General features: G+C 35.2%; 3 protein-coding genes across 7 annotated transcripts; 2 read left to right on the top strand and 1 right to left on the bottom strand.

Annotated features, from left to right (window-relative positions):
• The first annotated feature begins 2 nt into the window (after positions 1–2).
• Positions 3–9752, top strand: LOC111061522 (smad nuclear-interacting protein 1). 4 transcript variants are annotated; one of them, XM_039433336.1, is made up of 4 exons: positions 3–202; positions 1700–2074; positions 6916–6981; positions 8611–9752. In XM_039433336.1, exons 2-4 carry the CDS (start codon positions 1734–1736, stop codon positions 9263–9265), a joined length of 1062 nt encoding a protein of 353 aa, XP_039289270.1. In that variant the 5' UTR covers positions 3–202; positions 1700–1733; the 3' UTR covers positions 9266–9752. The 4 variants fall into 4 exon arrangements, with proteins under 4 accessions (XP_039289270.1, XP_039289272.1, XP_039289269.1 ...); XM_039433338.1 differs by having other exon boundaries at positions 8614–9752; XM_039433335.1 differs by lacking the exon at positions 1700–2074 and adding an exon at positions 3392–3766 and having other exon boundaries at positions 4–202.
• Positions 9753–17337: 7585 nt separating this feature from the next.
• LOC120352243 (THAP domain-containing protein 11-like) lies at positions 17338–19716 on the bottom strand. Its single transcript, XM_039432007.1, has 3 exons — positions 19415–19716; positions 18707–19018; positions 17338–17430 (listed from the first exon to the last, which is right to left on the bottom strand). The coding sequence occupies exons 1-3, from the start codon at positions 19565–19567 to the stop codon at positions 17338–17340; spliced, it is 558 nt and encodes a 185-aa protein (XP_039287941.1). The 5' UTR covers positions 19568–19716.
• A 337-nt stretch (positions 19717–20053) lies between these two features.
• LOC111061525 (A-kinase anchor protein 14) lies at positions 20054–22764 on the top strand. 2 transcript variants are annotated; one of them, XM_022349220.2, is made up of 3 exons: positions 20054–20365; positions 20771–21156; positions 22496–22764. In XM_022349220.2, exons 2-3 carry the CDS (start codon positions 20878–20880, stop codon positions 22652–22654), a joined length of 438 nt encoding a protein of 145 aa, XP_022204912.2. In that variant the 5' UTR covers positions 20054–20365; positions 20771–20877; the 3' UTR covers positions 22655–22764. The 2 variants fall into 2 exon arrangements, with proteins under 2 accessions (XP_022204912.2, XP_022204910.2); XM_022349218.2 differs by having other exon boundaries at positions 20066–20399.
• Positions 22765–25859: the final 3095 nt, after the last annotated feature.

Here is a 25859-nt window from a genome sequence, read left to right on the forward strand (position 1 = left end):
AACGGCCATCTTGTTTAGTGGGCAGCTGAGAACAAAAGTGTCAACATCAAGATCAAGACGAAGATCATACCAAGAAAAATAGAAAATAATTCATTTTCTATTCCTCTTTGCTGTTAATTATCCTGACTCACAAGTTTAAATTATTCATGCGCTATCCAATTCAGTCATTATGAAGTGCTGATACAAAAATTAACATTACAAGGTAAAAACATCATGTTATTATTTTCAATCACTTTGTGATGTCATGTTATTAAAAATGTAGTAAACACGTTTACGAAATTATACTTTTTGAGATAAATTAATTGATTAAGTCCTAAAAACTGAGAGAATATTGTTATTTGTACAGAACTGCTATTGTATTTTTCTTTTCCATGTTTTATTTGAATGTAGGATATCACTAAAGTTAAAAGTATTGATCATTTACTTACAAATGATCTGTTCTTCTGTTTATAATATTAGTTAATAATTTAAACAATTTCTCATGCTTCTGCCTCTGTTGAAGCTCAATTATGAAGTAAATATTATATACATTCATGAATTACCTTGAAACGTTGGTTGTACGTAACAAAGAGGTTATGTTGACTTTTAGCCTACTTCCTTAAACAATGTTAGATTACATCAATTCATGCCCTTGATAAAGTTTAACTTGGTTATATCAGTAGAGTATGTAACTTAATGTATTCTTAATTAATTTATTTTTTTGATATCCAAGCTCTGATAAAATATAATTCTTTATTTAGTTAGAAACGTTAGGGGTTAAACTCTTTATCGATTGCCTGCCCCATCTTTTATAAATCATGAACATAACTCTATTATTAATTTCATTTGTTGCTGTAATAATAATTGTAAGTTTAATAACAGTGTTATTTCTACTAAATTCCCATTTTAACTAAATTAGAACGAAAGAGAAACCTTTTTGAGATTAACAAGGCTTTATCAAACATTAATGACACAGTAAAATGAACAATGCAATTGATTTGCTTAGTAAATGTAATGATCATAGAGAAACAATAGCGTAAGTAGATAACCTATGGTATGTGGCGTTTATGTCGCAACTTTTACTGTTATCTCAAGCCTATTACTGTCGATTATTGTCGATTTCTACTGTTTTGACCGGGTAACAGTGTATGAACAACACAATATTTATTTATTCATAATTTTTACAAAGTAGCACTGATTGGGAGAGAAAAACTAAGGATACTCCTTGTACTATTTTTCTCCTAAATTTAGATAACATTTTAAAAGTCCGAAATAGGGTTATGGTTTCACTTTCCTAAAATTTAGTCCATTTTTACTAAGAAACAACAAAAACTAATAATTTTAAATTTTGACGGTTAAAAACAGAATAAAAACCAAAAATATCACACTGAAATCACAATTAATTTAAACATTTTTGCGTAATTTGACAAAATTCCATTCATTGTTCAAATTAACAATTTTATGAGAGACTACCAGCCTCACTACGTGGAATATCAGCTTGATATAACAGTAAAGTTGCGACATAAACGCCCTATACCTTGGGATATCTACTTATGCTATTGTTCTCTATGCTATGATCAATATCATTACACTATTTATGTTTCATAAATTTTATTTGTCGTTTTAATAGTCATTCTTAGTTTAATAACAGTGTTATTTTTACTTGATTTACAGTCTAACTTCTATTTGTGTTTCATAGATTTTGTCTTTCCTGTTACAGGTATACTCCGTCATATCACATACCCTCCGTCGTAATGACAGGTAAATTGTTGTCGAAAAAACGCTACAATCGGGACCGCAGTGTATCACGTGACAGTAGCTGTAGCGATGATGGCGACAGACGGTATTCTAGAAAATACACTAAGAGCAGTAGATATAGGTATGACACACGCGATCGGTCCAGAGATCGCTACCGGCGATCGTATAGCAGAAGCAGGAGTAGCAGCAGCAGTAGTAGTAGCTCAGATAGGGGAGGTCGCGGGGGAAGCAAGAAAAAGCCGCTCAGAACTAAGTACGATGACCTCATGGACAAAGTTAAGGTGAAGGAGGAGCCTGTCAGTGACGAGGACGGCGATAGGAGAAAAACGAAATCTAGGTGAGTTAGCTTTCAATCTCTAGTAAAAGTTTCCGTTTAGATTTTTACTTTCCTTGCCCTATTACCATAGGTAAGGAAAGTATTGCTTTCCAAAAAAATTAAGGTACCCTAATTTCAAGTTTTCTATACGGTTCAAGGTCCCCTGAGCCCAAAAACATGATTTTTGGGTGTTGGTCTGTGTGTATGTCTGTGAACACGATAACTCCATTCCTAATTAACCGATTGACTTGAAATTTTAAACTCAAGGTCCTTATGTCAAGAGGATCTGACAATAAGAAATTCAATAAAATTGAATTCAATATGGCGGAAAAAATGGCGGATAATTACTAAAAAACCATGTTTTTCACGGTTTTCTCGAAAACGGCTCTAACGATTTTCTTCAAATTTATACCTTGGATAGCTATTCATAAGCCCTATCAACTGAAATGAGTCTCATTTCTGGGAAAATTTCAGGAGCTCCGTAATATTCTTGAGAAAAATGGCGGATAATGACTAAAAAGCCATGTTATTCTTGGTTTTCTCGAAAACGGCTCTAACGATTTTTTCAAATTTATACCATGGATAGCTATTCATAAGCCCTATCAACTGACACGAGTCTCATTTCTGGGAAAATTGCAGGAGCTCCGTAATATTCTTGAGAGAAATGGCGGATAATTACTAAAAAACCATGTTTTTCACGATTTTCTCAAAAATGACTTGACCGATTTTTTTCAAATTCATCCCCTGTATAGATTTTTATCAGCTCTATCAACTGGCATGAGTCTCCTTTCTGGGAAACTAATTGGGGGTCCACCCCATCCTTGAGAAATAAACTTAGTAACCTCCTTCTCATGCATGAGGTAGGTAGGTAGCGCAGTTCATAAAAAGAACACATAGTCGAGATATTTCATCTGTAGAACAGCTGTTTTGACGACTTCAAAAAAATGAGTACTAAAAAAATTATCGAGTTTCACAATATTTACACAAAGGAAAAAGTACTCTGAAAACAATAATTATATAATACACATATACAGAAGTCTGATCGTAGTTTCAAATATGAGCAAGGAAAGTTTTATGAGAGACTACCAGCCTCACTACGTGGAATATCAGCTTGATATAACAGTAAAAGTTGCGACATAAACGCCCTATACCTTGGGATATCTACTTATGCTATCGTTTCTCTATGCTATGATCAATATCATTACACAATTTGAGTTTTATAAATTTTATTCGTCGTTTTAATTGTAATAATTCTTAGTTTAATAACAGTGTTATTTTTACTTGATTTACAGTCTAACTTCTATTTGTGTTTCATAGATTTTGTCTCTCCTGTTACAGGTAAACTCCGTCATATCACACACCCTCCGTCGTAATGACAGGCAAACTGTTGTCGAAAAAACGCTACAATCGGGACCGCAGTGTATCACGTGACAGTAGCTGTAGCGATGATGGCGACAGACGGTATTCTCGAAAATACACGAAGAGCAGTAGATATAGGTATGACACACGCGATAGGTCAAGAGATCGCTACCGACGGTCGTATAGCAGAAGCAGGAGTAGCAGCAGCAGCAGTAGTAGCTCAGATAGGGGAGGACGCGGGGGAAGCAAGAAGAAGCCGCTCAGAACTAAGTACGATGACCTCATGGACAAAGTTAAGGTGAAGGAGGAGCCTGTCAGTGACGAGGACGGCGATAGGAGAAAAACGAAATCTAGGTGAGTTAGCTTTCAATCTCTAGTAAATGTTTCCGTTTAGATTTTTACTTTCCTTGCCCTATTACCATAGGTAAGGAAAGTATTACTTTCCAAAAAAAATTAAGGTACCCTAATTTCAAGTTTTCTATACGTTTCAAGGTCCCCTGAGCCCAAAAACATGATTTTTGGGTGTTGGTCTGTGTGTATGTCTGTGAACACGATAACTCCATTCCTAATTAACCGATTGACTTGAAATTTTAAACTCAAGGTCCTTATGTCAAGAGGATCTGACAATAAGAAATTCAATAAAATTGAATTCAAGATGGCGGAAAAAATGGCGGATAATTACTAAAAAACCATGTTTTTCACGGTTTTCTCGAAAACGGCTCTAACGATTTTCTTCAAATTTATACCTTGGATAGCTATTAATAAGCCCTATCAACTGAAATGAGTCTCATTTCTGGGAAAATTTCAGGAGCTCCGTAATATTCTTGAGAAAAATGGCGGATAATGACTAAAAAGCCATGTTATTCTTGGTAAAACGGCTCTAACGTTTTTTTCAAATTTATATCATGGATTGCTATTTATAAGCCCTATCAACTGACATAAGTCTCATTTCTCGGAAAATTGCAGGAGCTCCGTAATATTCTTGAGAGAAATGGCGGATAATTAGTAAAAAATCATGTTTTTCACGATTTTCTCAAAAATAACTTGACCGATTTTTTTCAAATTCATTCCCTGTATAGTTATTTATCAGCTCTATCAACTGGCATGAGTCTTCTTTCTGGGAAACTAATGGGGGGGTCCACCCCATCCTTGAGAAATAAACTTAGTAACCTCCTTCTCATGCATGAGGTAGGTAGGTAGCGCAGTTCATAAAAAGAACACATAGTCGAGTTATTTCATCTGTAGAACAGCTGTTTTGACGACTTTAAAAAAATGACGACTAAAAAAATCATTGAATTTCACAGTTTACACAAAGGAAAAAGTACTCTGAAAACAATTATATATACACATATACAGAAGTCTGATCATAGTTTCAAATATGAGCAAGGAAAGTTGTTGTGTTGTCCTACCACACCAGATTTTTTTCATAGTACAAGCATGGAGAAAAAATAGCATAAGAAGAAATCGCCTTATATGCGTTCATGTTCCTAATTTCATTCAGTATATTCAGTCCATGACCGGCAGTCGCCAGACAGACGTCGTCAAAGTTTAAAACAAAACACAAATAAGTTGAGATGGCTGCAGATAGTTTGTTTCATGTGGCTCTGTAGATGGACTACAATTCTAAATTATGTAATAGTCTCAAACTGTACCACAAGTCCACTGGTTTCATCATCTCTCAGTGAGTACAGAGGGTAGTTGATGAGTATTTCACGTACCAGCCTACAAAACTTCCTAAACACGTACCAGCCTACAAAACTTCGAACACAATTTTGATTTAAGTTATACCTGAAATAGTCATCGATAAGTTCTATCAACTGCCACAAGTCCCATATTTGTAAAAATTCCAAGAGCTCCACCTCATATTATATGCAAAGTTTGATTTTAGATTCCCAATTATCAGGCTTCAAATACAATTTAAACAAAAAAATTCAAGTGGAAAAGATTGAGCATAAAAATCTCTACAATTAATGTTCAGTAACATTTTCACCTTAAATTGAAAATAAGCTCAAAGTTCGATAAAATAAGATTATTAAATTGCAAACTGTTGGCAACTGTTGATTCTATTAAATCATTCACTATGAAGAGATAGCAGACTTCGTGTGTCCTGTCACCAGCTGGCTTAGATCTTTGAATAGTAGACTTGAGATGCGCGGGAACACTAGCGTCAGGTGATCAATTTTCATAACTGCAAGGAAAGTTGTGTGAGTGCGCCACACCAGATTTTTTCGAGAAGCTATATGACGCTGGTAGTTTCTCATAATGTGCCGTTCTGGACTGGATAAATACGTTGCCGATTGTCTGCCTTAATTTATTATACTTTTACATTGTTAAAAACTGATTTGGCAATGTTGCAGAGCTATAAAAGGATAGCGATATCTGTTTTGTCGAATGATAAACAAGGATAGCAACATCAATGTTGCTCAAATACTGCCATTATAACGTGGACCTCACTATAGTCACTATAGTGAGGTCCACGTTATAATGGCAGTGTAGGATTGACAATACTGTTGCTATCCTTTTCTATCTATCATACAACGAAACAGATAGCGCTATCTCTCTCTAGCTTTGCGATGTTGTCTGTTTTCCAGAATATTTTATTTTTACTTTTGACAGTGACTGTACAAAAGTAGACGAAGAATTCTCAGCCGCCATTTTTTTTCTTCATTCTATCAAAATACTTTAGTACACAAGTCGTATAATTGATTTAAAATGTATTTTGAAACAATGAAATAGGTTTTAGATATTACCGTATGAGAAACACAAATTAAAATACCTGAAATGACATTTTAAAAGTTGATAACTAACCATCCTAGACTTCATCCCTGCTTAAGTTAGCCCACCCGTATAGGTTAGACCTACTCGTACCGGTATAAAATAATAATATTGAAAGGTTATTTCAGAATTATTTCCATTGAAACTACTTATTTTTGAATAGGATTTCTATTTTTCTTTTATTTTGAAAGGAAATTGGAATAGAATACCTACCAAATAGCTCAATTTCTGTTGTTTTGAAATTCAGATTGTTGTATCATAGCTTTTTAAATTAGCCGCCATTTCAGGTTTGTATAAAAATAAAAATCTGATCTGTCATGAAAGCAAATTTTTGAATCAAATTATGAAAAAATATATTATCTTGATCATTTTGACATTAAATTGATTATTTTATAAAGGAAATGATAATTATTATTAGATTAAATTTAATGGATGAATTGAGTAACAGCTGTGTACAGTCAGTGGCAAAATGGAGAGACTTGGCAACGTTTTTCTCGTATCTTTCTTCACTGCCATTATAACGTGGACCTCACTATAGATTCTACTTTTTATTCAATCTACCCATGGTAATCTTGTGACAAAGAACTTGAGTATCTCGACGTATTTAATGCAGTATATTCAGTTTCAATTGTGTATGTTTTCCAATTATTGATAATCTAATAATTCGTTCATACTCCAATGTTGTGAAGTCTATCATCTATTACTAATTTTTTATGTATTTGTTACAGGTCAACAAATGTAAAGAGCCGCTACTCGGATGAAGAGGCTGGAGGTGATAGATACAAAAACAGTAGGCAAGTATAAAATTTACTAGAGAAAGTGTTTTAAAGTGTACTCTTGGAGAATTGAATCTAGAATAATATTCAAATTAAGAGGTAAACGTGAACCTCTTGGTGCCGGTTGCACAAAAGCCGGTTGAATTTTAATCGTGATTAGTCCCACGAGAACCAATCAGAGAAGCCGTCTTATCAAAAAGGTCTTCACTCATTGGTTCTCGTGAAATTTATCACGGTTAAAATTTAAACGGGTTTTGTGCAACCGGGCCTTGGTCTTGAGATCTAGCCATTGTTTATTGAGATATTACAATAATTATTATAATCCTACTGAATTGTGCACATTTTTTGGAATATCTTAATAACAACTGAAGATATGATAAAACTGGTTTTTAATTATTCTAAATTCAATTTTTCAGGAAAATTTTCTAAAATGTGTGGCGGGGGGATTGGGAAATTCAAGCTAGATAACTTCACCACATATTGATGTCAGAAACATATATATACTTACAGAGTCTACCCTCTCTTATTATATAGACTGTAGTTTGTTTTATTATTACATTATTTATTTATATTTTTCACAAAGAAGCACTGATTGGGAGAGAAAAACTAAGGATACTCCTTGTACTATTTCTTTCCCAAATTTAGATAACATTTTAAAAGTCCAAAATAGGGTTATGATTTCACTTTACTAGAATTTAGTCCATTTTCACTCAAAAAGACGAAAACTAAAATTTATAAATTTTGACGGTTGAAAACAAACTAAAAAAACAAAAATATCACATTTAAATCACCATTAATTGGGAAAATTTTTGAATAATTTTACAAAATTTAGAGCCAGAAAAAACAACTCACTGTTCTTATTACAGTGTTCTTTGTACATACTGTTCTATACTTATTACAATGTATATTTCATAGTTCATTGCGTTTTTTTAGAATGAGTAAAACTGGGTGATTGTTTCTTGATCGATTCCGAACTGCGATGTATTAACATATTAAATAAAAAGATTAAGAAATTGTCAAAAACCACAGATTTATTCAGTCTTTTTATAAAAAAGGAATAATTACCACAATATCAACTTCTCAACTACACAAAAAGTATTAACGTACCTACTATTTTGTTGTTTAAAACAACAACTAAAGCTACATTTACACCAAAATTTATTTTTCCGTCCTTATAGATTCTATTAGATTGAACGGAGCTTGACAAACACATATGTTCATCATGTGTATGTTCAATTTAATAGAATCTATAAGGATGGAGCAATACACATATTGTTAATAACTTTGGTGTAAACGCAGCTTTAGTGTATTACATCAATAAACCTGTATCAGCTACCGTCTATAGAAAGCATTGAGCATCGGCAACGTTCTCCTCCTATCTTTCTTCACTGCCATTACAACGTGGACCTCACTATAGTTCAAACCCTCTCAATACCAAAAGTTTTTTAACCAGAACACTCCCGTGTTATCGGATGGGCACGTTAACTGTCGGTCCCGGCTGAAGTATGGCAGTCGTAAGGCCCATTGACGGCTTAAATTATATATTCAGGTGGTGGGACCTTCCCGCAAGGGACTCCCCATCAACAAAAGCCATACGAATTTACTTTACTAGTGTATTAATAATAATGTGTTGTTTTTGTTTTGCAGGAGGTCCACGGAAAGAGACGACACGTGGAAGAATCGGCGTGTGAAGAAGGAGCGATGGGGTGGGGGAGGTGATGACAAGGAACACGAGTGGGGCAAGAAGTCGGACCGACTGGATGGATCCTCACACAACAAGAAACCCCTAGTGGACAAAGCGAAACCCGACTTTGGTTTGTCGGGCAAACTGACCGAGGACACAAACACCTTCAACGGCGTTGTAATCAAGTACAGCGAACCGCCCGAGGCGCGCAAACCGAAACGACGCTGGCGTCTGTATCCGTTCAAGGGCGACGAGTGTCTCAAGACGCTACACATCCATCGACAGAGCGCGTTCCTGATTGGTCGAGACCGTAAAGTGGCCGATATCCCCGTCGATCACCCGTCCTGTTCGAAGCAGCACGCCGCGTTACAGTATCGGCTAGTCACCTATAACCGGGAGGACGGTCGTGCCGGTAAGCGGATATGTCCCTACATCATCGATCTCGAATCGGCCAACGGCACTTTTGTCAACAACAAAAAAATCGAAGCGAAAAAGTATGTGGAACTGTTGGAGCGTGACGTCATCAAGTTTGGGTTTAGTTCTAGGGAGTATGTGCTGCTGCATGAGCATAGCAAGGATAGTGAGGATGATGACAATGTGTTTGATAATAGTGATTGATTGGACCGCTTTTGACCGAATAGTAAAGTGTTCGATAGTGGTTAAATTGATCGACTGTAGTGGAGAGAATCAATTGTAACATTTACAATTATTGGAATTGATCGACTGTAGTTGAGAGGATAGTTATGTTTGCGATAATAGTGATTGATTGGGCCGCTTTTGACCGAATAGTAATGTGTTCGATAGTGAGAGAATTAATTAACTTTAGTGGAGAGAATCAATGGTACATTTTTGATTATTGGAATTGATCGACTGTAGTGAAGAGGATAATAATGTTTGCGATAACAACAAATTATTAGGCCTGTGACTGAATAGTAATGTGGTCGATAGTGGGAATTGATCGAGACTGTAGTGGAAAGGATACTAATGTTTGCGATAATAGTGATTGATTGGGCCGCTTTTGATCGAATAGTAATCTGTTCGATAGTGGGAATTGATCGACTCTAATGGAGTGAAAACACAAATTGAAATTGTCAACCACTTTTATTATTATTTATTTATTCAGTAATGTACAATTATTATACTTATGTGAGAAGGCAAAACAGGCTTATGCCCAAAAACTGTCCCTTCTCAAATGTTTACTACAGTCCAATTTAAATTTTAGGTTAAGCTATAATACTATATAACTAGAACCTTGTTTCGTGGCTTCACCAGTTACATCTTTAGCTGATAATGTGACTGGTTAAGCCACGAAACCAGCTTTTGCTTATATAGAATTATATAATAATAAAAGTGGTTGACAATTTCAATTTGTGTTTTCATTATGGAAAAGACCAACCAACACAAGCTCGATATTAACTTGATCATTGATTCATTTTATAATTTTAATAGATTCAAAAGATAGCTTATGCTATCTTTTCTCTATGTTGCGTACAGACTTATGCGCCATGAACATGTGTATTTCGTTCTTCAACAGCTGATTATATTCTTATTATATCTGTATCTTACTGTTTCTTTACAAATACAGATATGATAAACATAGCATCAGCTGATGAAAAGTGAAATGTTCGTCGTGTTCGTGGCAAGTAAAGCTCCGCACACACACACATCGATTTTTGTTCGTACGATATTCTGCCGTCCTTATGAATTCTATAAGATTAAACGGAACTTGACAAACATCGTCTGTTTGAAATCATCTGTTTAATCTAATAGAATTTATAAGGACGGCAAAATACCGTACGAACAAAATTCGATGTGTATGTGCGGGGCTTTAAGGTGTGTTAAACTGCTGACGTCGACCACGATTGTAGACGGATGACATTCATATTGTCCAAATTTCAAATGTGCTAAAACATATCAAATAACTTTTCGTTATTTTGTTTATAATCTATAATAATTATCATGAAAACATTTCTAATAATATCAACATATTGCCATTTAAAAGTAAAAACTTAACCTCCTTCTTTTAAACTTAATTAAACAGAACCTTCTAGGTTATTTAGACAAATTGAAATCTACTCAATTTGAGATCCTCACCCTGTAGTGATCGAGGATGGCATTTACGCACAAACCAAACTCCCCTTTAAGAAGCTGGGTTTTCGTTTGTGCGTAAATGCCGTCGTCGACCACGACAGGGTGAGGATCTCAGATTGAGTAGATTTCAATTTGTCTAAATAACCTGAAAGATTATGTTCAATTATGTTTTAATGGGGGAGGTTGAGTTCATACCTTATCATACTTTTAAATGGCAATATGTTGATATTATTAGAAATGTTTGATTCTTAAATAATGAAAAGTTATTTGATCAGCTGTTTTAGCACACTTAAAATTTGGACAATATGTCAACAATGTTTGTCGTCGTCGACTGCGGAAGTTTAAATGCGGAAACGAAAATGCACCTCAAGTCTGTACGCACCTTATCACAAAATTAACGGAGCTGGTAACAATTTTCTAGTTGTTTTATAATTCGACCAATATCATCACAATTATAACAAGTATTAATAGGCTATCAGAGAGTTAGACCCGCCGCAAAGTAGACCCACGCTAATCCACGAAAAGCAACCCACGCCGTGGGATGTTTTGTAAACCATTGCTACAGAATATTATTCATAATCAATCAGCTGACAAGTGGATTATTCGTTGCATGTATTATTATCATTACACAGATGTCTGGAGAAGCCTAGCAATGGTTTACAAAACATCCCACGGCGTGGGTTGCTTTTCATGGATTAACGTGGGTCTACTTTGCGGCGGGCCTTACTGGTTGTTACAATATACAGTTGATTATTGTTTTATCAAAATCTTCACAATATTGCTTTTGATATTGATGGTTTGATCAATATATTTACAATCGACTATTGTCAATATTGACTATTTGATCAATATCATTGCAAATGACAGTCATGAGGATTATTGAAGAATAATAATTTAATTAATTTTTTTAATTTTATTAATATCAACTTTGCAATTCTCAGTTCGATACATTTAACTGTTACAATTGACTTTTTTCAAGACAGGAAACAATAATTGTCTAACGTTGTAATTTATTATCATTGTAGTGAATTATTTATTATCAAGTTTGGGAACTTAGGTCATACGATTTCGTTGATTCAGCTCTAGTAATCAAAATTTATTTTTTATTAATTGGAGATTTGTAGCTACAGTTGACACACAATTAGAATCTCTCTGGATTGCTGGCAATACAGGAGCATTCTCGTGGTGTGCCGACTATACTATCTAAGGGCGAGACCATATTAGGCGTTTTCAGACGTGTCGGCAGGGCAGGAAGATTGGCTGATTATCAGCTGATTCCTGAACGGCAACCCAATCTGCCAATACTGCTTCCTGCTCTGCCGACTCTTCTGAAAAAAAAAACCCAATATGGTCTCGCTCTAAAGTTAGATTCCCACATTTCAGTGTCAGTGAAGGTGTCAGGAACAGTGAAAATATCAGTTTCATGTGTTCTTATGGGACTATTCATACCCGTTTGGCTGGACTGAGTAGGAATAGTGTCATTAGATCTCATGGGAATAATATTTTCACTGTACCGGTCACTTTAACTTTTATGTGAGAATCCATCTTTATGAAGTATCTAATTTTGATATTTGTAAGATAACTTGAATGACATGTAAATAATAATAAATAGATAGATATTAATGTAATAGGTAGCCTATCTTAAATAATTATTTAACTTTGTCAATGTGAGTTGAGAACATGGGGCCCAGTACCCCTGAAACACGTCCAAAATTTTAATTTTTGTCAAAAATGTGAAAATTGATATTATATTACGTTATTGAGTAACTGATCGGCTCCATTTGGCAAGTTAACACTCAGGGCTTTCTTCATAGAAATTTAGAGAAGTTGTAAACTGGAAAAGGCTGACTGTGTATCATAGAGATAATATAACATGAGCTTCATAAATAAAAATATTAAACGTAGCCCTAAAGAAAAAAGACAAGCTATATATGCTATATTTTCTCTATGCTAGTATGTAACCACACTGGACCATCATTATGTTATATGGCATGCAATACTTACTTACTTTACTTTATCTGACTCTACAGTCCTGGGTGGACCTTGGCCTCATCTACATGACGCCTCCATACATCCCGCTCTTGTGCTCCCTGCCGCCAGTTCGCCACACCTAGCACACGGAAACCTTCTACCACATCGCTGATCCATCTTCTTCTTGGCCTTCCTCTTTTTCGGGTGCCCATCATCCTTTCATCAAGCAGCTTTTGTGCTACTCTTTCATCACTCATTCTTACCACGTGACCCAGCCATTCTATTCTTTTTGCTTTGATACACCTTATAATATTTCTTTCGCCAATTGCTTCATCAATCTCATTGTTAAATCTGGCTCTCCAGTTTCCTTCAACGTAGACCGGTCCCGATATCCTCCTGTACATCTCTCTCTCGAGAAAGACCTCAACGCTCTTTCATCTTCATTCAAAATGGTCCACGTTTCAGCTCCATAAGTCACAACCGGCCTTATCAATGTTTTGTACATCTTTACCTTGGTTTGCCTAGAAATCAGTTTGCTTTTGAAAATATATGGCATGCAATATCTTCTTGAAATGTATGAATGCAGGGCTACTCTCTTATATTGAATTGAATGACAGCCTTTATTTTTCCTAGAGAGCGAAGTTAGGGCGCAGTCGGCCCTCTCTTACACTTAACTCTCAATTACACAAGAAAACAATACAAATAATATGATAAAATTCTTATTCTAATAATATTCTTATTCTATTATTTTATAATTATAATTCTATTTTACAAATAATCACGCATTATGTATTCATAAATTATATAAATGTTGGTCTAATGTGTGCATATAGTAATGTTAGCTCTTTCCGATTTACTAGGTTTCTAAATTTGATGAAACATACACCAAATTGCAATAATATTTAGAGTAGTTTTTCCTAAAAATGTAACTTTTATTTGAATCGACTTGACCGTATTGCCTCTGTAGCCAAACTTTCAGTTGAATTATATGATTCATATTGTTTTTAACATTGTACATATTCTTATTTGTAAATGAAGCAGATTTATACTGAAATCTCTTGTTATTATTCTCTCATTTGGTATATTATCTTTATTAGTATTACCATAGAGAATAAATAGTGTAAGTAGATATCCAATGGTATAGGGCGTTTATGTCGCAACTTCTACTGTTAGCTCAAGCCGATTATTTTTGATTGCTGTCGATTTTTACTGTTTTGTTGGGGTGATAGTGTATGAACGGCACAATATGAGAGACTACCAGCGTCACACAGCTTCATGGGAAAGAACTACGTGGATTATCGGCTTGAGATAACAGTAAAAGTTGCGACATAAACGCCCTATACCATGGGATATCTACTCAATCTATTGTTTCTCTATGGTAATACCACTTAATAATAATTATTAAGTAAAATAATCCGATAAACGTTGTCCTACTCAACACACGGTACTCTTAATGTAAACATGCACAACGGCAGATGGACGTATGCAGACAAACGGAGGAGAAATCCCTCCCCAAATGTTTAAATGTTACAACGCATACAGATATCCGTCTGTCTTCATGCAGACTTTTTTACTTTCCTTGCCCTATTACCATAGGTAAGGAAAGTATTACTTTCCGAAAAAATTAAGGTACCCCAATTTCTAAATTTCTATACGTTTCAACGTCCCCTGAGTCCAAAAAAGTGGATTTTGGGTATTGGACTATATGTGTGTGTCTGTGTACACGATATCTCATCTCCCAATTAACGAAATGACTTGAAATTTGGAACTTAAGGTCCTCACAATATAAGGATCCGACACGAATAATTTCGATCTAATGCAATTCAAGATGGCGGATAAAATGGAAAAAATGTTGTCAAAAACAGGGTTTTTCGCGAATTTTTCGGATACGGCTCCAACGATTTCGATCAAATTTATACCTAAAATGACAGTCATTGATAAGTTCTATCAACTGCCACAAGTCCCATATCTGTAAAAATTCCAGGAGCTCCGCCCCATCTATGCAAAGTTTGATTTTAGATTCCCAATTATCAGGCTTCAGATACAATTTAAACAACAAAAATCAAGTGGAGTAGATTGAGCATGAAAATCTCTACAATTAATGTTCAATAACATTTTTACCTAAAATTGAAAATAAGCTTTAAATTCGAGAAATTGTGATTATTCAATTGCAAATTATTGTTGTTTCTATTAAATCATTCACTATGAAGAGATAGCAGACCTCATGTGTGTCTCCAGCGTTATTGCCCTGTCAACAGCTCGCTCAAATCTTTGAATAGTAGACTTGAGATGCGCGGGAACACTAGCGTCAGGTGATCAATTTTTATAACGGCAAGGGAAGTTGTGTGAGTGCGCCACACCAGATTTTTTCAATTGCAAACTGTTGGCAACTGTTGATTCTATTGAATCATTCACTATGAAGAGATAGCAGACTTCGTGTGTCTCCAGCGTTATTGTCCTGTCACCAGCTGGCTTGGATCTTTGAATAGTAGACTTGAGATGCGCGGGAACACTAGCGTCAGGTGATCAATTTTCATAACGGCAAGGAAAGTTGTATGAGTGCGCCACACCAGATTTTTTGAACTGCGCAGAAATGCTACAACGCACGTCAAGCAATGCAAAAGTTATTGATTACTTCGTCTGGTTCAATTGCGTAAAGCCAACTGACGTTGACGCACCACACTCAACGCTCATGTGGTGTCATTGGCGACGGCCGTCAAAAGTTAGTTGCAACGGACGCACTATGTGCGCTCGTGTGGCTCTAGCCAATACCTACTACTACATCAGGCCCCACAACTAATTAATGACGTCATAGCATGTAGATTGATTCTTCCTAGAATCATAGTAGTTTATACTAGCTCATCATTGTATGCTCTCCAACTTTTGTTGCTATATCGGTTTTTATCGGGTGAAATAATATTTAAACTACAGATTAAATAGAAATTTTATTAAAATAAAAACACTTTATTCGACTAATGCTATAATTTCCTCATACTTTCAGCTTAATAGACATATTTGATTCAGTGATAGAGATATTGATGAATTCATCTCAACCAAATAACAGCCTAATAACAACCAAATAATATACCTAATAACATCCTGTATCAGAATCAAAGGAGAGATAATGCAAAGGTAAACCAAATCAGATGTAACTCATTTTCAGAAAAGAGGCTCCCAAAGACCTGGATGACAATAAATCTGTGGTTACAGAGAAACCTATTATTAGAATGTTTCCTAGTTAGGTAAAACCTTCCCATCTTATGATATTATGGACAGTTCTAAAACTTTCATTTACTTTTTAATTCATTAGTTTAACAGTTCTTTCGCACTTTATTTACACTGATCTTCTACACTCCAATTACACTGTTATTTTACACACTATTTACACTGTTCTTTCACACTTTATTTACACTGTTCTTTCACACTCTTATCACACTGTTATTCTACACATTATTTACACTGTTCTTTCAAACTTTAATTACATTTTCCTTTCACACTCTTACACTTTCCTTTCACACTTCATGTAAACTGTTGTCCCACACTTTATGTACAGTTCTTCCAAAGTTATTACACGATTTCTCACTCATCAAAACTTTTCAGTGTTGAACAGTTTTCAACTTTCTTTTTTTCAATTTACTTTTTGAAAAATTATCGTTCTTCATCTTCACATAGTTCTTGAGCATTATGTTCGTAGATGCCTTCAGAAGACTATTTAGCACAAATTCTCTGCTATGCACTCCACAATTTAGACTTCTTTGGAATAAACCATATTCATCCATCAATTTTTTTGTGTTGCATTGATAATTGCCGTTGATCTTCAACTTTAAGAAACTCTTTTTCGTTGGTTTTCTCAACCAATTTTTGAATCATAATGTTATTCAAAATAATGGCATTCACAACTTCGGGTTTAGGATATGATAATCCACCTCTGTCAATATTTTGTATCATACTATAGTTTGCAGAGTTCTGTTCTTCAACAATAAATGATTTGTCAGCTAGGATGAGAGACTGACGGCAGTGATCACACTTGTTCTTTTTTAACACCGCTCTTGCACAATAGCCAGCTAAATACGTGAGTACTGGAACATTGTCTTCAATATTTGCAAAGTCCTCTTCTTCAAAGACAAGGTCTTCAAAACTTTTTGGAATTGATCCACTCACTGATTGATCTAAAGGATCATTTGTACTATTCAATACCTCTTCACTCAATTCAACTTGAATATTGCCAAATTTGCTGGATTTCAATGTTAGTGGAAGTAGATTTTGCAGTCGAATTTTTGATTCCACCTCAAATACCTGACGTAACGAGATCAGGTATTGTGATCCTGCCATTGTTCTATACTTTCCAAATCGTGCTTCTAGTGCATCTGTTTGAATTTTTCCAAGAAGAATATAATTGAAATTAAGCTGATTGATGCAATAATTTGTCAATTCTAGAAGAGCGTGAGTGGTGTGACTTAATGCTTCATGTGTCTCTTTTGTCAATTTGTTTTTTTGAAGATTTTTTTGCTTCCAAACGTCAAGCCAATCTAGAAACTTTTCCAGAAACTTGAAGTTTTCTTGATGAGGAGCAAGAGGCATTTGTAAGTCATCTTTGAAACGTATGTCTTTGAACATAGTTTTAACATTCACAATTCTCCACCACTTCGAAATGAACTTGATGAAGTCTGCTGTTGAATCACAGTGCTCAATTGAATGTAATCTCCCAATGGCCAACAACCCTTCAACCACATGCTCATTGAAAACATTAAGAACAAATTTTACACACTGCCTTTCAAAGTTCGTGGGTGAAAGTGTCTTCATTGACAATGTGTGTGCAAATGTTATGACATTTGCTGATTTGTTCTCAATATCATAAACTTTTTTCAAACAACCAAATGAAGCACTAACTAAATTTACTGTGTCCTCATTACTCTCTATTTCTGGATATTTGATTGTTTGTTCAGTATCCTTTTGATTGATCCAGTTGTTTCTTATGCATTTCAAAATATGCACAGTGTCAAATAAATAGAAAAGTGGCTTCCTATTGTCACTAGGATGTGGATACACAATACTCAAATTAGGAGGATTACTGAATAATGACATAGCTTTGCGATTGATTGCATTGTTGTCACTTATTACACATATTACATTGAAACCTATTTCTTGTAGGCCAACAGTAACTTTTTTTATGTGATAAAATAATGTTTCTGCTTTGATAGTTCTCACTGGTAGAATAAAAATCACTTCTCTGAAAGAAGAACATAGGCTCTGAATCATAAAGACATGTGCTGAACTTGCCATGTCTTGACTATAGTAAGCATGGCCCAAAATTCCTCCTCCAGTGTAGTCAAGATACGGCTTGATATGAATTTCATCAATCATTAATGAAACAGTCAGATCATTCTTATTCAATAGATTGAATTTGCGCTTGGCAAAACTGAGAAAGTTGTTATCCGTTAGCTCTATACTTGGATTTGAATTGTGAACCAAGCATAGATTGTGAAGTATATTCGGATGAGGTAATGTTATTATGCCCGAACTTCTCAAGTATCTGTAAGCATGAGATGAAATGCTATGGAAAATACTGCATAAAACGGTGAACTCTGTTGAGTAACGGTTGGAAAACTTATTTGTATCTAAAAGATTTAATTGTTCCTTAATAAACTTCAATTTTTCCGAGTTGGAGGCAAATTCCAATTCCTCAATTTGGCTCAGACACCCATTAATTGTGCTGAATAAATCACTTTTATTTGGCCTCCCATTAGAGCTTTGAATGAATTTGGTAAATGAATGCAATGTTTCAATCAAATCGTTGATGTCATTTACATCACGCGGATAGTTTACATTGTTCATTGCTTTTAATTCGACTTGCCCCACAAATAATGAAAACTGTAAATTTGAATTCACCATGGCTGAAAGTACAATGTTAGGCACAGGCACAGCTTTAACAATCAAGAAGAGAACACTGTCTGGTTTTTTTACGACACTCCATTCACTTGGTACTTCAACTCTCACTGAATCCGCTAAATTTGATAATTCAAAAAAACTTTTAAATTTAAATTCATCATCGTATTTCTTCTTTGATTGCAAACTTTTCTGAATTGCTTGATTCAACTGATAGTTTTCTTGACGCTCTCTTCTCTCTTCAGCACTTTCTCTTGAAGAATATTTAGTTGACCAATGTTTTGGGCAATTGGGAAAGAATCTGGGAATTGCACCTTCTTTCAACTTGACTCTATTGAGTTTGGCTTCCAGATTTTCTCCATGCTCGTTGTATGCTCTTACTACTTTGATGATATCCCTATCATCAAAGTGCTTTTCACATACCTGAAACAAAGGTGCAACTTTATTAAACCTGTCAAGAAAAGGTCCTTCATTTCTCTCCTCTCATCACTGCTCTCCACTGATCAACAAATTTATGAATTAGAATGAAAAATTTCTCAACACATCTACTTTAATATTCTTACAAAAATAGATATTTTAACTGATAAACATTTTTCAAATAATAACTGAATAAACATAATTAGTTGAGAAACTACAGAGTAATTCTGCATAAAATGCAGACATATTGAAGATTTTCGGAAAAAAATTTCCAAAAAAATAAAAACATGCTTGTCTGTTATGATAAACTTATGATGAATTTTGATTTTTTCAAAGTAGCTATGCTTATTAATGAATGTCAGGAAAACTTGAGGCAGTTAAAATTAAAATATGATAACTTACCTTTGAAGATTTTGTAGGATTAAAGTTCTTCCTTCTTATCGCTTGTATCCATTTTCTTTTCAAAGTTTCATCTTTCGGAAAAGAAAATACAAAAACTTTTGAAGTCTTCTGATAATTCCCGCGACAGTTGGGTACACAACAACAGAATCCCATGATTTAAAACTCCATTCACCATTACTTTCCACAGACAAATATTAGATTTATGATAAACAAACTATATTTATTGAAATAATAGACCGTGAAAATAGAATTCGTAATACAAATTTCGATGGTTACCGTATCAGATGTAATAACAAGTATCAGCGCTCTTTTTTCGCTTGCCTACCGTCAGTAGATCAGTGATCTACATGTAATGACGTCATAGTTCATTGGAGCTCCAGTTGTGGGGCCTGATGTAGTAGTAGGTATTGCTTAGACAGACGGACGTCTGGGAGCATTACAACATTCGAACAACTGGGGAGAGCCTCGGTCTGTCGGCTGCTATAATAAGTTTACGCGCCGCAAACATGAGCAATTCACTTTTAATCAGCTGATTATGTCACGCCTATTTTTACAGAAACGGTAAGATATAGATATAAAAAGCTTAGCATCAGCTGATTAAAAGCGAATTGCTCATGTTCGCAGCACGCATATATCTGTACGCACCTTTAAGGATGCATCTTTAAGGTCTTTGGTTTTCTCTAACCAAAATCAATTATTCTACTTTGAATCAGCTGGTTCTAGTCACTTCAAAAAATGAACCCACGATATTTATATTAATTGTATTCTAATGTAAATATTTACTCTGTTATCTCAATTTGAATAAGATGTATGGTTTCAAAACAATTTGAACTCAAAATACAAGTGCTTCAACACTATATTGGCAAAAACAAAATTTCACCTCTTCAATACAATCTGCATTACATCTTAGTTTCTTGCCAGCTTGACGACAAAAGAGTGGTACCTATTACTGTAAGTGCAAATTCAAATCTCAAGACTTTCTAAGGTGACAATTTTCAGTTGGTTTTTCATTTAAACAATAATTAAACTGCGTTTACACCAAAGTTATTAACAAAATGTTTATATTTCCGTCCTTATAGATTCTATTAGATTGAACCTAACTTATCATACACATGCATGATGTGCATATATGTGTTTGTCAAGCTCCGTTTTATCTAATAGATAAGGAGGGGAAAATAAGCATTCTGTTAATTTAACAGAAGATTTAGGTTCAATCTAATAGAATCTATAAGGACGGAAAAATAAACATTTTGCTAATAACTTTGGTGTAAACGCAGCTTCATAATTCAAATAATAATTGTCTAAATGATTGGAATAGTTAATTGCATTTCAAGTAACTTATTTTTGTTCATTTAGGATAATCAAGTGCTACTCAAGAATCACTCCAACAAGGTGACAATTTAAAATATATCTGTTCAATTTCAAAGAACACCCAAAAGTGTCTGTCATAAATTTTATGAAATATGCCCGGCACAACATTCTGCTGGCCCAAGGTAAGCGAGTTTGACGTCCATAGAGCGCGCAACTGCATTGTTGATTACATTGAAACATTCAGCTACTCACAGGATCTCAAATATTACGTTGATTATATGAAGCAATACGTTGATGACAATTGCATGCAGTTTGTCTACGAGGTCAAATGGAGCAAACCAACAAATCAGGAGCCACTCCAAAAAGTGACTGCAAGCATGTATTTCACTCTAACAATTCCATTTGAAGCTGCGCCTGACTCTACTGTAGAGGTTTGTATTATGTATAATATATTATACTATACAGGGTCTGTATAATAAGTAACCGGACTGACCTCAGGAAATTTTCTATTGGCAAAATATGTACAATTTTTCATCAAATATCTTCTAAGTAGTCCCTATTGGAGTCGATAACACACTGATACCGGATTTTCAAATCCCTGAACGCTCCCTGGAAGTCGGCAACCTCTAAGCTGTCTAGAGTCCTCGTCGTAGCACGTTGAACGTTTTCCAGAGTCCCGAACCGCGTCCCCTTAAGTTGTCTCTTGATGATCTTGGGGAACAAAAAGAAGTCCGGTGGTGCCATATCCGGGCTGTAAGGAGGATGTGGCAACGTTACCCTCGACTATTTGGCCAACTGCTCGGTGACGAGTAGGCAGGTGTGCGACGGAGCATTTTCGTGATGGAGGATCCACGAATCGGCAATCCCTGGACGGTCTCTATGAACCCGGGCGGTTAGTCGACGGAGCACCTCTCTGTAGTACTGGCCGTTCACAAAGAGTTCGTAGACACCCGGCCAAACTGTAAACGACCAGTACTACAGAGAGGTGCTCTGTCGACTAACCGCCCGGGTTCATCGAGTCCGTCCGGGAGACCCGGTTGCACAAGAGCCGTACTTTCACGAGAATCAATCAGATAAGGCCTTTTTGATAGAACGGCTTCTCTAATCGGTTCTCGTGGAATTAATCACGATTAAAATAAAATTTAACCGACTTTTGTGCAAACTGCACAGAGTGTTACAGGATGAATAAAACAATGCCCTTTACTCAAGAAGGAAAAGAGGCAGACCGAAAATACGATAGAAAGATGAGATTAGGGATGATTCAATAAGGATGAGAAAGATTGAAGACAGAGAGGCTTGGAGGAAAGCTGTAAAGGAGGCCAAAACCCACACTGGGTTTTAGAGCTAAATCGATTGAATACAGAGTGTTCTAAAATAGATCACCAAACGTCGTGAGTGAGAAACGAATTTGGAATTTCGTTTAATAATAATTATTAATTCATTGGCATTTGAATAAATGCAATATCTCTGTAATTTCCATCTGAGGAACGTCGTTTACTTACATCAAAACAATGAAGAAAGTTCTTGTATACATGGGTCATAAAATGATGCTTCCTTACATAGAGATAATGATGGCGGAAGATTGCATGTTAATTATTTTAGAATTTTCTAATTTTTATTCTACTCTCTTATTCATTTTTATCAATGTATTTTTTAATTTCTACGATTATGTATGTTTATTTCAATTATTGAAAATACTTTCTAGTGATTTTGAATTTTGGCGAAATAAAGTTTCTTTCTTTCTTTAAAAAAAATACTTTGTTGTTTTAGGTAACATACAGCTACGAATGTTCAAACATAATTTTGAAACCAGGACAATCCCCATTTAAAGAGAATTGGATCAACAGATTGATGAATTATAAGCTTAATTTTATCGCTATGCAAGAAAAAGCTTTTGGAGTCTACAATCCAAGATTTCTTGAGGAGTAAAAGTTTTTTTTTGTTCCTATAAATCCTGAAATTTATGTCAAGTTTATCTCAATTGTTTTGTACCTAGTCATGTGAAAGAAAATAAGCAATTGATCACTTGTTCAACTTTATTCAAAGAAAATCTTCATGTCCACAATTTAATATTTCTCAAAGAAATATTAATAACTTTGTTGTATATAGTCTAGACATTGTGTTTTACGCAAATATTAAAAGAAAATACTTACTTTTTAATGAGAAATGAGGAAAGTATTTCACTCTTGGGGAGGAGCTTCATCAGCCTCAGACAGGAGGATACATTCCTCATTTCTCATCAAAAAGTTTTTTTTAAATATTTGCGTAGAATTACAGTTTTTAGACTACTAAAAGTTATTATGACGTGTTTAGTCAAGAAAAACAAATATAAAAATTGATAATATAAATTACTAATATTATAACTGAAAGTTTCGAGTTTCAAAATCACTTTCCAATGATTCGGATCTCACCAAAATCTGTGGGTACATTCGTAGGTATCTCATCCCTGGGACAAACCTAGCACTTATGTAGATAAACACCAGAGATATGTTTGCTAATGCTCATTGAAAACTACTGGATTTCCTTGAAAGAGCGCACAGACTTATGCGCCACGAACACGCACATTTCACTTTTCATCATCTGTTGCTATAAATGCTTATAATAAATGATTTATAAGAAATTACTGTATTTACAGTAAGATACAGATATATTATTGACTGAGCGAAGTGAGGTCTAAAGCTGCGTACACATATACGCTCTTCCAACCCGCACCGAGCACGCTCCTCCCTCGTACCGCCCTCGTTCCTCCATCGAACCACAGTCGCGCCGCCCACGACCCATCATGAACGTTACGGAAGATGTTAGATCTTCTCGCGTTCCCCGGTCGAACCAATGTTGCTCCCCGGTCGATCATCAATCGCTCTGCTGGAGTGACGTTCGGTTGCGGAGCAGAGCGAAAGTCTGTACGCACATTTAGATTCAAGTCGACGATTTGGCATTTCTCCTTATGTTTAAATGTTTATATGTTGCGCATTTACGGCGAAACGCAGTAATAGATTTTCATGAAATATGTCAGGTATGTCCTTTTTAAGGTGCGTACAGATTTACGCGCCGCGAACATGAGCAATTCACTTTTAATCAGCTGATGCCTAGCTTTTTATAACTATATCTTACCGTTTCTGTAAAAATACAGATATAGTCAGCTGATTAAAAGTGAATTGCTCATGTTCGCGGCGCGTATATCTGTACGCACCTTTAAATTGCGCGTCGTCGTATATACAAGGTTTTTGGAAATTTTGCATTTCAAGGATAATATAAAAGGAAAAAGGAGTCTCCTTCTAAGCCAATATTAGAGTAAAAATCAGACTATAGAATTATTCATCATAAATCAGCTGTCTAGTGGACTATAATACTACCCGTTCAAAAACATCGAACATCTTGAAAATGTATCTTTCCATCAACGTTGTAGACAGTTGCAGCCAGACCTGATAACAGCGCTCACACTCACATTCCGGGACGACACGTCACGGTACGATAGGACAGAAAGCTCCGTTTATTTAGGATTTTTTCTAGACATTTTAAATTGATAAATTATTTATTAATTTTTGAGAAAACATAACAACAGGTCAATGTAACTTACTTAGCGCGAGGTCTACTGTTCACAGAACTACTAGTAATATGCTTATTATAAGTGATTTATAATAAACGTATTATAATATATATCTGTATCTTACTGTTTCTGTACAAATACTGTTGATATAATAATAAGCACAGAATCAGCTGATGAAGTGCAATACGGGTATTCATGGCGCATAAGTCTGTACGCACCTTATATAAGTTCATGATATGTTTAATAGTTTGGAATACCACATATGATCCCAGAGTTCTATAAGGTTCAACTCACACTTACACGATTCAAGTCGAGAAGAGACTGCGAAGAGACGGTTCAACTCACACTTACGCGACTCAGGTCGAGAAGATACTGCGACTCTAGTCTCTTCTCGACACAGCATGTGTTTCCAAATGGTGACACTCAGACCAGTCGATTCTAGTCTCCGCGATGTCACCATTTGAAAACACAGACTAGAGTCACAGTATCTTCTCGACCTGAGTCGCGTAAGTGTGAGTTGAGCCTTAAATCATATCTCTCAACTCGAAATAATATGTCCATTATTACTATAAATCATTTGAGTTTCAGTGAAGTCGAAATGATTCCAATGAAGAGAGTATTTTACTCAGAATGTGTTTCAGAATGAAAATATTTTAAAATAGGAAAGTAAAAAGGAAAAAGGAGTCTCCTTCTAAGCCAATATTAGAGTAAAAATCAGACTATAGAATTATTCATCAGAAATCAGCTGTCTAGTGGACTATAATACTACCCGTTCAAAAACATCGAACATCTTGAAAATGTATCTTTCCATCAACGTTGTAGACAGTAGCAGCCAGACCTGATAACAGCGCTCACACTCACATTCCGGGACGACACGTCACGGTACGATAGGACAGAAAGCTCCGTTTATTTAGGATTTTTTCTAGACATTTTAAATTGATAAATTATTTATTAATTTTTGAGAAAACATAACAACAGGTCAATGTAACTTACTTAGCGCGAGGTCTACTGTTCACAGAACTACTAGTAATATGCTTATTATAAGTGATTTATAATAAACGTATTATAATATATATCTGTATCTTACTGTTTCTGTACAAATACTGTTGATATAATAATAAGCACAGAATCAGCTGATGAAGTGCAATACGGGTATTCATGGCGCATAAGTCTGTACGCACCTTATATAAGTTCATGATATGTTTAATAGTTTGGAATACCACATATGATCCCAGAGTTCTATAAGGTTCAACTCACACTTACACGATTCAAGTCGAGAAGAGACTGCGAAGAGACGGTTCAACTCACACTTACGCGACTCAGGTCGAGAAGATACTGCGACTCTAGTCTCTTCTCGACACAGCATGTGTTTCCAAATGGTGACACTCAGACCAGTCGATTCTAGTCTCCGCGATGTCACCATTTGAAAACGCAGTAATAGATTTTCATGAAATTTGACGGGTATGTTCCTTTTTAAATTGCACGTCGTCGTATATACAGTACAAGGTTTTTGGAAATTTTGCATTTCAAGGATAATATAAAAGGAAAAAGGAGTCTCCTTCTATGCCAATATTAGAGTAAAAA

This window comes from Nilaparvata lugens, chromosome 7, assembly GCF_014356525.2.
Source record: "Nilaparvata lugens isolate BPH chromosome 7, ASM1435652v1, whole genome shotgun sequence".
NCBI classification, from domain to species: Eukaryota; Metazoa; Arthropoda; class Insecta; order Hemiptera; family Delphacidae; genus Nilaparvata; species Nilaparvata lugens.